This window comes from Argentina silus (assembly GCF_951799395.1).
Source record: "Argentina silus genome assembly, contig: scaffold_225, whole genome shotgun sequence".
NCBI classification, from domain to species: Eukaryota; Metazoa; Chordata; class Actinopteri; order Argentiniformes; family Argentinidae; genus Argentina; species Argentina silus.
Genome location: NW_028152298.1, coordinates 35,001 through 47,500, shown reverse-complemented (window position 1 = coordinate 47,500; position 12,500 = coordinate 35,001). Strand labels below are relative to the sequence as shown.

Genomic DNA, 12,500 nt, shown 5'->3' with positions numbered 1-12,500 from the left:
AGTAGCTACTCCTCCTAGGCTAGCCTAGCTACTCCTCCTAGCCTAGCACCAGCCCTGCTGTAGCACCACCCTGTCTCTGTGGTCACAGTGGTTGTTCAGGGCACAGGAAATGTAACTCAGACACTCACTGAGGTTTCCACTAGTCTGTGGAGAAAATACAGCTTCAAGTACCAGTAAAACTGTCCTCACTCGAGTCCTAAAAATACACCATGAAAATACACCATGTAACATGTAAACACAGTAAAACACTGCCTCTAACCTGGCTGCATGGATAGAAGGTCATAAACCCTTCATGTCATTCTGAAAATGCTACAAAAAAATCTACATTTTACCAAAAGCTCTGTATTATGTGACTTTTCATAGAAAGGTCAATGTATTGTAGGCCTGCCGATAGCACCAGAGAGTCTAACATTGTACTTTTTGTCGTTTCAGTAACCTTTAAAATAGTCTGAAATGTTGAGACTACCTCCTGAAATATGAAAGCTCTGATGCTCTCACTGGGCTAATGGCGTTTAAATGGTCAGCTGTTTATCCGCGACCGTGAAGGTCAACGTATCAGAGGTTGTTCATCTTTCCTTCACTAACACAGAGAATATAGACGGTTTAAACTCACATTTAAAACTGGTTCTTCTAAACCATCTAAACGGCTGCTGTTAGTGTTCACACTCTGGCTGTCCTCTTTTCAAGTTTATTATTTCTAATGTTATGTAAATACATTATGCAATAAATCTACCTTTTCCCCCCAAAATAAATCTTGTCTTTTTCAACAGTTTTTTGTGGTGGGTTCTTGTATGTACAACGACATCTTGTTTAAAAGTCCTGATAAAAACTCACTGTTAAATAAAACGTCCAGATTAATTAGCAGGGGATCAAAGCAGAGCTGGTTCAACCCTCTCAGCCCCAGCCACATGTGGTCCACAGGCCCGGTCCACACATGTGGTTCTGTTTAGCTTTGTGGAAAGGTTAAATAGGAAACTTGGAGAACAGAAAAAGAGCTGAGTCTTTTCATATTATGAAATTTACAAAAGTCTCCCGAGGCATTTACAGACCTACAGACCCACCGACCTACCGGCAGCACGAGACAGACGTAGGTAAGCGGTTGTTTAGTGTTTGTTTTGAATCATCAACCCCTTGCTGCCAACAGTCACCAAAGACGTAGCCCAAGCAGATGATGCAACACCCTATCCAGGGATCACTGTGTTCGTTTGTCTGATCCTGTGTTGAGGTAGCTGGACGCATCACATTAACTCACAGTCAGTCTCCAGCGAGCTGTGGCCCTGGTGGACCAATGGGGCGAAACAAAGGAGGCTGAACTGCAGACGGACACACACACTGTAAGGCTAAAAGCTAACTGTGGCTAGGCTAACAGTTCTTTCTCCCCTGTGGCCTTCATGTGGCCGGTAACCACGGAGACTGCGAACAGCCCAATCACACTGACTGTAAGTTCATCACGAACAACTTCATGAAGGAAACGGGAAGGAAACACTCCAGAAAAAAAGTTGAACTTATATTTCTTTTGATTTAATCATAAAATAAGAAAAACAGAACGCTGTGCCACTGACTCGCTCTCTGGCTCGCTCCCTGTTGTTCTTATTTTATGATTAAATCAAAATAAATAAAAAGTTCAACCTGTTCTGGAGCGCGGCCCGTTTTCTGTTGTGAAGTTACAGCTCCAAAGTGAGCAGCAGCGCCCTTGCAAGGCACCAAGACCTCGTTCTGCGCTGCTTCATTAACAACTGACAACATGACTGGTTGAATAAAGAGAGAGAACAAAAGCCTTTAAGAAAGAAAAAAATCTTTATTGGTTAAAATAGCTTTTCACAGATATGATTAATGAGTTTTTTTTGCTATCATGCACTTACACACTGCACAACAGTGGGTCTCCATGGAAATGATGGTGTAATCAGACCACGCTATCAAACGCATGCACGGTCCGGGTTGGACTGGGAATGGAAGACCTGCTCTTAGCCTCTCAAGATGGTTGTTGTAACCAGCGGTTGTCTCTGAACGCACTGCAGTGCTTTCTGTCTGGTGTTTTGTAAAATAAATTAGTAACATGCATATCAGAAAACACTTGCCACTTTTTTTTTTTGCATCATATTACACCCTATAGTCAAGATCTCAGTGCAAACACCATTGTAGCTGAAAAACCCATGAAACTTTCTGTTGAGTACCGAAATACTATGATGCAAAATTGAAGAAAAGAAAAAAAAAAAAAAAAAAAAACATGAAGAAATATCCGAATTGAAATTTCCGTCTACAGGTTTGGAAGTTGTGGAGCTACATTGGCATATACCTTTTTAATATATTTGACTAAATATTAGTCCAGCTCTATAAGCAGTCTTCTAAAAACTCACATTTGTGACAGTTAGCTTGATTTACAGTACTAAACATCTATCTTCTCAAGCAGCAACGATTACATTGAGTTTGAAACAAAAAAATAAAAAATCATTCACTCCGAAAAAAGATAAAACACAAATAATCATTCTACTGCCTTCCTCTACCTTTCAAAAGGAAACAAAATAAAAACAAACATACACTTCAAAAATAAGAATAAAATAAAGCCTTTCTTTCAGAGATGCTCAGGGACACATATGTAAGCATTAAAAAAGCGGTTGCTGTGTATCTGTCCTACAGCAGCTTGAGTCAGTCCACACTCTAGAAACTTCCCTCCCACAAAAACCCAAGACAACAAACAACAAAATAAAAAATAAAAAACTGACACCAAACATAAATTCAAAGTTTATCAGGAAATGACAGTCCACGATAATCAATAAAAGCAACCTCTTATTGCTGAGAAAAATGTATTGCTGAAATTTGGATTATGATCAATAAATATGCAGTTGGGTTGTAGTGACTTCATATATAATTACTATGGATATGACAAAGCCGTAGTTATACAGAGTTTGGCAAACCGTCCGCCATCTTGGCACCAAACATTCCATGACACTAACATTCTAAATCACATTCTAATTAGAATGCAGCTGTCACAGAATGTTTGGTACCAACATGGCGGCCATTAGAGTTTGACGAACTGTGTACATCTCTGGCTCTGGGATATGACCTTGGATCAGGGGAGGCCGTTGGAGGTAGAAATCGGAGGACGGGCTCATTGTAATGCATGGAATGGAATGAGGAACGGTATCACAAACACACGTGTTTGATACCCTTCCTCATTCCATACCATGCTTTACAATGAGCCCGTCCTCCGATTTCTACCTATACTAGCCTCCCCTGCCTTGGATAGTAGTCAGTCTTTCCTCTAGTGGTGGATGTCCTGCATGCTTTTACTAATAAATAAATATTCATCTTGAAATCATGAGCAACCTTCTCAAACGACCCTGTTTATGGAGACAGACAGACTTGAAGTCAGACAGAAGATGATTACGGGGACATATAAGCCAAGTGTTTTATAAACTACTTCCAAGGATACAAGAAAAAAAGACACTTTGTTATATTATTGAAGTGCAATATTTCTAAATGGAATGTCATTGTGTGTGGCCATAATAATAATAATAATAATAATAATAATAATAATAATAAAAACCTATTACAGGTGAAAACAAGATCATTAAACCAAACACATCGCCAAGGCATCGTATTCTCCTACAGTGAAACGAGGGACTCAGTTGTCGGGCGGGTTATGGGAACACTCTCTCACGTGTTCTACGTTGCCCACTAGTTGTTGTGTAGTTGTTAACACTTGTTAGCTCCACTAGTTTCAAAGTCATCAGTAACGTAACGTAATAGTACCTCCAACAGTGTTAAGAATTATAACGTCTCTTTAACAGCTAGAGTCTGTAGCGAACCAATGAGGACAGCGGCCGAGGGTAAGTAAGCCCCTAAACCCCCCCCCCATCCCATCCCCATCCCCATCCCCGGCCCCCTTCAAGAGAACGCACGAGAGAACACCTCCTAGTGCTCTCTGTTCTCGGCCTCTGCCCACCGCCACCCCCTCCCCCTCCCTCTCCGTCAGACGGGGGCTAGGTGGGAGGGGGGGAGGAGGAGGAGGAGAGGGAGGAGAGGGAGGGAGGGAGGGGGGGAGGGAGGGAGGGAGGGAGGGGCTAGACGTCTAGATCGTCCGGCCTTGGGCGGCTGCTCATGCGGCTGCTGGCTCGGCTGCAGGGCCGCGGGTCCATGAGGGCGAGCGGCTGGACCTCGTGACCCGCCGCCGTCAGTTTCTTGGTCTCCTGGGTGTCGTCGGGGAAGTCGAAGACCTGGGCGTGCGAGTTGGAGATGGTGCTGCCGTTCTGGCCCAGCCGGTTCTGCTCCGTGCTGTAGTTGGCCCAGTTCTGCTCGTTGGCCTGCTTGTTGTAGTTACGGCAGGAGTTGGTGGTCCTCTCGCCGGTGGCCAGCTTGTACCCCGGGGGCGACATGGGCGAGAGGGGTGCGGTGGGGGAGGAGCAGCCGTTGTAGTAGGCGTACTTGGAGGTGGACATGTCCTTCGGGGTGGGGCTCAGCGTCCCGCTCTGGGGGTAGAGGGTGGGGGGCTGCTTCCCCTTGACGCGGTCCTTGATGCGCTTGAAGAAGACGTAGAAGAGCTCAATGACATTGAGCAGCAAGGACACCAGGGACACCACCAGCATGAAGATGATGAACACCGTCTTCTCCGTGGGCCGGGACAGGAAACAGTCCACCCTGTGGGGGCATGGCGCCCTCTCGCAGGTGTAGACGGCTGCCAGGCTGAAGCCGTAGATGTACCACTGGATCACCAGGAAGCCCACCTCGAACGTGGACTTGAAGAAGATGCTGACGATGTAGGTCCTGAGGAGGGCGCCCTTCATCTTGACCTTGCCGTGCTCCTCCAGCCCGTGTTTCAGCTTCTTCATCTCGATCTTCTTCAGCGGTATGTCCACGTCCGCCCCATCGTTCTGCACCGCCCGGAGGCCCTCCTCCTTCCTGATCAGCTTCTGCTCGATCCTCATCAGGTAGAAGACGTGAGCCAGGTAGAGGAGGGTCGGCGTGGAGACGAAGATGATCTGTAGGACCCAGAACCGTACGTGCGATATCGGGAAGGATTTGTCGTAACACACGTTCTCACAACCGGGCTGCTGGGTGTTGCATTTGAAGGCGGACTGCTCGTCTCCCCAGGCAGACTCCACGGCGGTGCCCAGGACCAGGATCCTGAAGATGAAGAGGACAGACAGCCAGACCTTCCCCCCAGCGGTGGAGTAGGCCTGCACCTTGTCCAGCAGCCGCCCCAAGGCACTCCAGTCACCCATCCTCAGCCGGATTTATCTGAGATGACACAGAGAAAGGGAGAGCATGACAAGATGTTCCTTTAATGCAGTAAAACAAGAAGGAAATCATTTGTAAATTAAAAAAGAAAAAAAGGATATTTAAAAATCCAATGTACAATTGTTAGTGTATCGCTTATCTTTGAGGTTTACATTCTGAATTGTAAGTGTTCATATACTGGAAACACATTTGATTATGATGGTAATCCATCTCAGTGTTTGAGGGGAGGTGTCATGCCCAGAGGTCTCGTGACGGTTTTTCACAGCTACAGTGACGCACAAAACAAATCCAATTGCCGGAGAAGGCGAGGTGAAAATTAAACCTTCACCTGATGTCTGCTCTTTATTGTGTGCCAAATGTGTCTTGGTGTGTCTTGAATTCAGAGAGTGAATTAGAGCATTCAGATGAAGCTCTGTTGTTCTCCTTTAGGCAACGGTGAGAGAAGGCTGCCTTGTGTGGTCTTTACTAAACCTGAAACAAACCGGCTTCTTTTACAGATACTGAGGTAATACCTGTAATGTTGGAGGAAAGGGCCCAGGTTTGGGAAGCACATTTGTTTCTGTTTCATCAGCAAACTATAAAAGCAGCCTGCACAAGCCTGCCTGGTTCTCAAACTATAAAAGCAGCCTGCACAAGCCTGCGCTGGTTCTCATCAAGCCATTGTTTGTTAACAAGTCCAATAAACATGAAAGAATGTAGAAATAAAGGATGTGGAGAAAATTAAAGATATCAAACGTGGTTTGTGTGTGTGAGCGTAACTGTGTTGCTCTGTGTTGTGTTGCACATCGAACAATTGGTTATGGAAAATGCCCCCTACGTCCAAAACAACAAAACTCCCTCAAACCATTTCAGATGCAGTAACAGCTTTATCCAAACTGTAACAATTTGCCCTCCAGATGAACAAATCATTCGATATTGTTTTCAAACAGAATTGTTCATTGTATTCACACAGAACTCTTGTTGACTGTCGTTTGTCCTGGAGAACTCATCTGTAACCGAAGTGGTTAAACAGTGGCAGGACTGCTGTAATATAAGTATCATACTGAACAGCTTGCCATGTGTTTGAACAGAGAAACACATCTAGGGAACTAACTCTACCTAACAAGCTCAGCCTCGAACCTCCAGCCTCTATCCTCCAGCCTCTATCCTGCAGCCTCTATAGTCCAGCCTCTATCCTCCAGCCTCTATCCTGCAGCCTCTATAGTCCAGCCTCTATCCTCCAGCCTCTATCCTGCAGCCTCTATAGTCCAGCCTCTATCCTCCAGCCTCTATCCTGCAGCCTCTATAGTCCAGCCTCGAACCTCCAGCCTTAATCCTCCAGCCTCTATCCTCCAGCCTCTATCTTCCAGCCTCTATCCCCCAGCCTCTATCCTCCAGCCTCTAACTCTAACCAACTGCCTTTGCATTCTATGGGGATTGTAGAGAAGCACCGTCCTCTCTCTCGCAGGGACCCCCTGAGTCTGCAGTCTGATTATCTCCCCCTCTCCCACAAGTGTGCCCTCCTTGACTCCCCCCCCCACCCTTCCAGAGTCATTGTATCTGTGAGGATGAACCAGAGGCCAGTTTACAGCAGAGAGCACCGTGTTTTATTGCAGGTTTTCTGCCACCAGACCATTGGTTAATAAAACATCCATGAGGGAGAGTGAACAAGTGCACACTTCAAGGAGAAGGGTGAGAGAATGCTCAGTCCAGGGTGTTTCACCTCCCCTGCTGAGGACCAAAGTCTCGGTTAGTTCGCCTGGCACTCCGATCATTCTCTCTGAGCGCGCTCAGATCGCCTTCTCTGCTCTGTGACCATTCTCTCTGAGCGCGCTCAGATCGCCTTCTCTGCTCTGTGACCATTCTCTCTGAGCGCGCTCAGTTCGTCTGTCTGCACTAGCCAAGTTTCCTCTGAGCGCGAGTCTGCAGCGCGGGGCCCCTGATCATCACGCTCCACCTAACACCTGACCTGCTTACAGTGTCTCTGTATGTCTTCCACAAAGAGCCCTCTATCACACATACTCAATAGATTAAACAATCGATTCATCAACTGAATTCTATCTGTAACCTATAGCCTGTAGGCTGCAGGATGTAGGATGTCCCTTTGATAACCGAACAATGACCAACAGTCATGGTAAACATGATGTAGATGGGTAGGGACCATCAGTAGACAGGGTGCACCAACCAACCAACCAACCAACCAACCAACTAACTAACTAACCATCTAACTAACTAACCATTTAACTAACCAACCAACCAATCAACCAACCAACTAACCAACCAACCAAATAACCAACCAAATAACCAACCAACTTACCAACCAACCAACTTACCAACCAGCTAACTAACCATCTAACTAACTAACTAACCAGCCAACCAACCAACCAACCAACCAACCAACCAACTTACCAACCAACTTACCAACCATCTAACTGACTAACCAACCAACCAACTAACCAACCAACCAACCAAAAAACAACCAAACAACTAACCAACCAACAAACCAACTTACCAACCAACTAACTAACTAACCAACCAACCAACAAGAGAGCAGCATGTGCCTTTACTTCAGTAATAATGCCCCTCACCCTGCCTACTTCTGGGGAGAAACTGTGTCACCTCTCTCTCACCTCCCTGCATGCAGGTTGAACTACAGGTAAAGAAAAAGTCATAATAATCATAAGACAGACTGTTGAAGTCTAGCATGAATGACAGAAATCCCGCCAGTTTTCTACATGAGTGAACCGGTGGCCCCAATTCTCAGACAGACAGAGTGGAAAATCACCAAGCAAGCTGTGGGACAATGAGTCCAGGAGCCACAGACTCAATGATAATGGTACCATGACAAAATCCACTCACATTCACTGTGATCTTAATAGGTCATCATAAATAGTTAAATCAATGTATTTAATCATTGATTGTCAATGTTACTAAACAATCTAAGAGCCACCTGGAGACTTAACAAATCAATGATGACAATGGCAAAAGATAATGATGACAATGGCAAAAGATAATGTTGAAGAATTGATAAGAGCCCCACTGAGATGAAACCTCTGAGAATTCAGCTGGTTTGAAGAATACGACTCATCAAGTTAGGAGGACATCTGTTGAATATCACCCTCAAGACTTCCTCACCAACAAGAGGAACATTTTAAATCCCGGCTGCAGGGAAGAACTTTAAAAGTCTGACTGACCAAACCTATTTCAATAAGAATGAGTAAAAGGTCTGAGCAAAATATCAATAAACCATGTCGATAAAACTGGTGATGGTGCCGTTTGTTTTAGCATTAACTAATAGAACATAAATCAATGCCCATGTCTACAGCAGGGATAAGAAGCTCATTATAATTTGAGCGCATGTCCTCCGTTGTTTGTAATTCATCACAGGGTAATACATGTCAGAATCCAATTTATCTACTTCGGGTTATTTATCTTAGTTATAATCAAATGGAAAAAGGAAACTTTGAAAAAAAAGGGAGTTAGGCTGTAATAAAATGTTTAGGCAAAGTGAGACAAATGAGTCCATGTTTAATCTAAAGCGACTTGAAGGATCGCATAAATATTTCCTTGAGTTATGACTAAAGCAGAGAAATACAGAGCTGTGTGGGGTTTTTTGGACCATAATGTATATAAATACCTCGTCGCTCCGTCGCTTAGGCACTGCGCGTCCGGATTCTGAGCGCAATCCGTTTCTAAACGTATTTTCTGACCACGATGAAAACACAGTCAAAAAAAAAAAAAAAAAAAGTTAGGCAACTTCTTCAGGTCGATGAAGAGAATGTTCTTTCGCTGAAACTCACCTGGAAAGTTACTGAGAAGAGTCCTGAGGGACTTTCTCCGTCACTTCTTACAATCAGTCACCGCTTTCTTGAAATCCAAGTTTGGGACCACGGAGAAACTGAGACGGAGTTGTCAAACTTCCCTTGCTTATAACAGTGCTCGTACGGGATGGGGGAGAAAAAAAGCATCGATGGGGAGAAAAGTTTCAGTCACCTGATCTCTACGTCAAGAGTTAGACCTCCTTGCGTTTCTTCTCTGTACTTTTCTTGGTGAAAAGTAATTCAATTAAACCCCCAAAAAGTTAGATTGCTAGAACAGCAAAGATTAAATGCGTAATTTTGGAATCACCGTGAATTTAATAACACTTGGAACATGACCCGTAGGCTACCAATTAATCCTTCTAATTATAGGCCCTCTCGCGTTCCGTTATCTTTGATTACGCGGCCAGTAAGCTGAGTTGAGGAGTAGATGTTAAGTGATTATAAAAGATCCAAATGTTAATATATATTATATAGTAAGACTAGACCTAAAGCCCACAGTACAGTAGTTATCAAACTTTAATATTCATGTCTATCTCTTCTTGTTTGATGTGATGACACTTAGAATATGTCAAAGATGTATTACAACCACCAAATAATCAATACATATTATTATGTTACATTCAATATTGTCACCTATTGTATTGAACATGAAAAGACGGTTGACCGTGATCACAGACCGATAGACTAAGGCATGCAGTCGAGGCTGAAGAAGAGCACAGGGCCCGTATCGGCTGTGGTGGGGTGTTGCTTCCATTAACAAGTTTATGTCGCCACCTAGTGTGTGTACGGGAAACCTGCAGTTGAGTGAGACACAATTCGAAAACATGCTTTATTTTTTTCCAGGGAAAAAAGCACAACATACACAACATTCGTCATCTCAGACACATCAAGATTCAAGCAAACTTAGTTATCTAACTAGTTAATGCAAGCTTTGACAAACAAAACAAAAAAACACAATATGCAATCAATGAAAGTATACTTTCTCTTAGTGTAGAAAATAGTCAATAATCAAGTGAAATCTACTAAAAGTCAAATGCTTTTTATTTATTCCTCCTTTGCTCCATCTAGACTGCCGTCTCCTAAACTGAGTGGCTGTTTGTGTGCGTCCAGGTCAGCTGACCAATCAGGGCTGAGCAGGCTGGCCGGTTTCTCCGCCGAGTTCAACAGATGATGGTTGGCCTGCTTCCTGGAGCGATGTTTCATCCTGACACAGACCAGATAAAACACCTCCAGGACGTTCAGGGCCAGAGACACACACGCCACCACCAGCATAAAGATGATGAAGATGGTCTTCTCCGTGGGGCGCGACATGAAGCACTCCACGCCGTTCCGAGGGCAGGGGTCCTGCACGCAGTGGAACATGGGGTCCATGAAGAAGCCGTAGAGGTAGTACTGGCCCACGATGAACGCCAGCTCCAACGCTATCTTGGCAAACAGCTGGGTCAGGTAGCTACGGAGCAGGATGCCCTTGATCTTGACCTTCCCGCTGTCGTCCGTGTACTTGGGCCTTTTCATCCTCGCCGCCCAGCCGTCCGTCTGGCTCTGAAGCGCCTCCCTCATCTTGTTCTCCCGGTGGATCACGTGCACGGCGTGGCCCAGGTAGACCAGGGTCGGCGTGGAGACGAAGAGGATCTGCATGACCCAGAAGCGGATGTGTGAGATGGGGAACTTCCAGTCGTAGCAGACGTTCTCACAGCCGGGCTCCTTGTTGTTGCAGGTGAAGTCGACCTGCTCGTCCCCCCAGACGCTGTCGGCCGCCGCGCCCAGGACCAGGATCCTGAAGATGAACAGGACGCTCATCCAGACCTTACCGATGGAGGTGGAGTGGGACTGGACCTTGTCCAGCAGCTTGGAGAGGTACGACCAGTCCCCCATGGCGTCTGATTACTGCTGGCTCTGTGTAGGGGAAAAAGAGATGGAGATTGAAGTTCATCAAGTTCATTCCAGAGAATAATCTTTAAATCATTTCGGGGTCGTTTACCTGACAATGATTAAGACTGGTCCTAGTCTTAGACTATAAATACATGTCTATAGAAAATCTCTATTGAAAGTGTGATTAAGTCCAGGATTTAAATGGCACTTTTAATGGAAAATCTCCATTCAAGATGGTTTTTAGTCTGGGATTAGCCTCAATCTAGGTCTGGGAAACAGGTCCACAGTACAGAGATAAACTAGGCCAGTAAAATGGCTGTGATAACGTTGGTGAGATGGAAAATAAGATGAATAAATACTTTTTTCTCACAACAATCAAGATGTAGTAAAAACCACAGTTTATATTTAAATGCATGAGGCACAGCTGCATAGTATATCAAATAGAGCCCGTAGTGTGAATCAGGGGAGGCTGCTGGAGGTAGAAATCGGAGGACGTGCTCATTGTAATGCATGGGCCATTCCTCATTCTGTTCCATACATGGACCATTCCTAATTCCGTTCCATGCATTACAATGAGCCCGTCCTCCGATTTCTACCTCCACCAGCCTCCCCTGGTTTGAATACACACAAGATGATCAACTCACCTGTTGATGATGTCCGGGTCAGAAACTCATTGTCATCTATACGGCTCTGAAGATGTACAACGTTCTAGAACGTTCTACAACATGGGATGGTGGTATTGATGGACTCTGAGGGGAGGCCGCTCTTATAAACCTGAAGGGTTTGGTCTGTCTAGCCAGCTGCGTGTCTGGGGTCACATGGTCTCTCTAGCCAGCTACGTGTTTGTGGTCACACTCTTACTCCCAATCAGACTTCAGTTCCGAAGTATTAGCCATTAGCCGAAGTATTTTGCAACTTCTGCTTTTTTGATGTCGTCTGTCTTCTGGTAACTCTGATGACCCTTTCATCACTCCCACAAAAGCATATGCTTGACTCCCACTCCTACTGTGACCATGCAGAATACCACATACCAAGTCAACCTGTAACCTCCGCTCCCCACACCAGCCTCTGTCCAGTTCTAACTGGACTGGAGAGGAGAAGAGTACGAGCCTCCCAGACGGTGAAGAGGAAGCGACCACCATATTCTCTATGGAACTGGTGGGGTTCGAACGGGGGGTATCTCTCATGGATGTCACAGACGTAAACCATTATACCCAAGAGAGCGTCCCTGATATGTGGGCTTCATCTGGGCTTAGAAGTGGCAGACAGGGCTGCCATTTTTTCAACCCACCTCCGCTACATTCACCTTTGAACTCCCAGAGGAGAGATCTGGTTCACGTTGGGCACCATTGTACGTGCCGGGTTTGGACCGGGGACATCACCCATGGATGACACTTTTATGAGCCTGTCCTCCGATTTCTACCTCCACCAGCCTCCCCTGGAATGCAGAGATAACTCCTGGTACACAGATGAGGTCCTCTTTGTACGAGGATGAACACAAACTGAAAGAGGCTGGCTTCCCCAGACCCAGACTAAGCTCTTGGCCTAAAAAGCATTTTCAATCCAGAATCTCCAATGGCAGTGTTTAAC

At 45.4% G+C, this 12,500-nt stretch overlaps 2 protein-coding genes across 2 annotated transcripts; both read right to left on the bottom strand.

The window, feature by feature from the left end:
• Positions 1–4,064: 4,064 nt before the first annotated feature.
• On the bottom strand, positions 4,065–5,222 carry gja1b (gap junction protein alpha 1b; the record flags this gene model as incomplete). The annotated part of the gene is made up of 1 exon (XM_083698164.1): positions 4,065–5,222. One exon carries the CDS (start codon positions 5,220–5,222, stop codon positions 4,065–4,067), a length of 1,158 nt encoding a protein of 385 aa, XP_083554290.1.
• A 4,860-nt stretch (positions 5,223–10,082) lies between these two features.
• LOC310824905 (gap junction Cx32.2 protein-like) lies at positions 10,083–10,913 on the bottom strand (the record flags this gene model as incomplete). The annotated part of the gene is made up of 1 exon (XM_083698162.1): positions 10,083–10,913. The coding sequence occupies one exon, from the start codon at positions 10,911–10,913 to the stop codon at positions 10,083–10,085; it is 831 nt and encodes a 276-aa protein (XP_083554288.1).
• Positions 10,914–12,500: the final 1,587 nt, after the last annotated feature.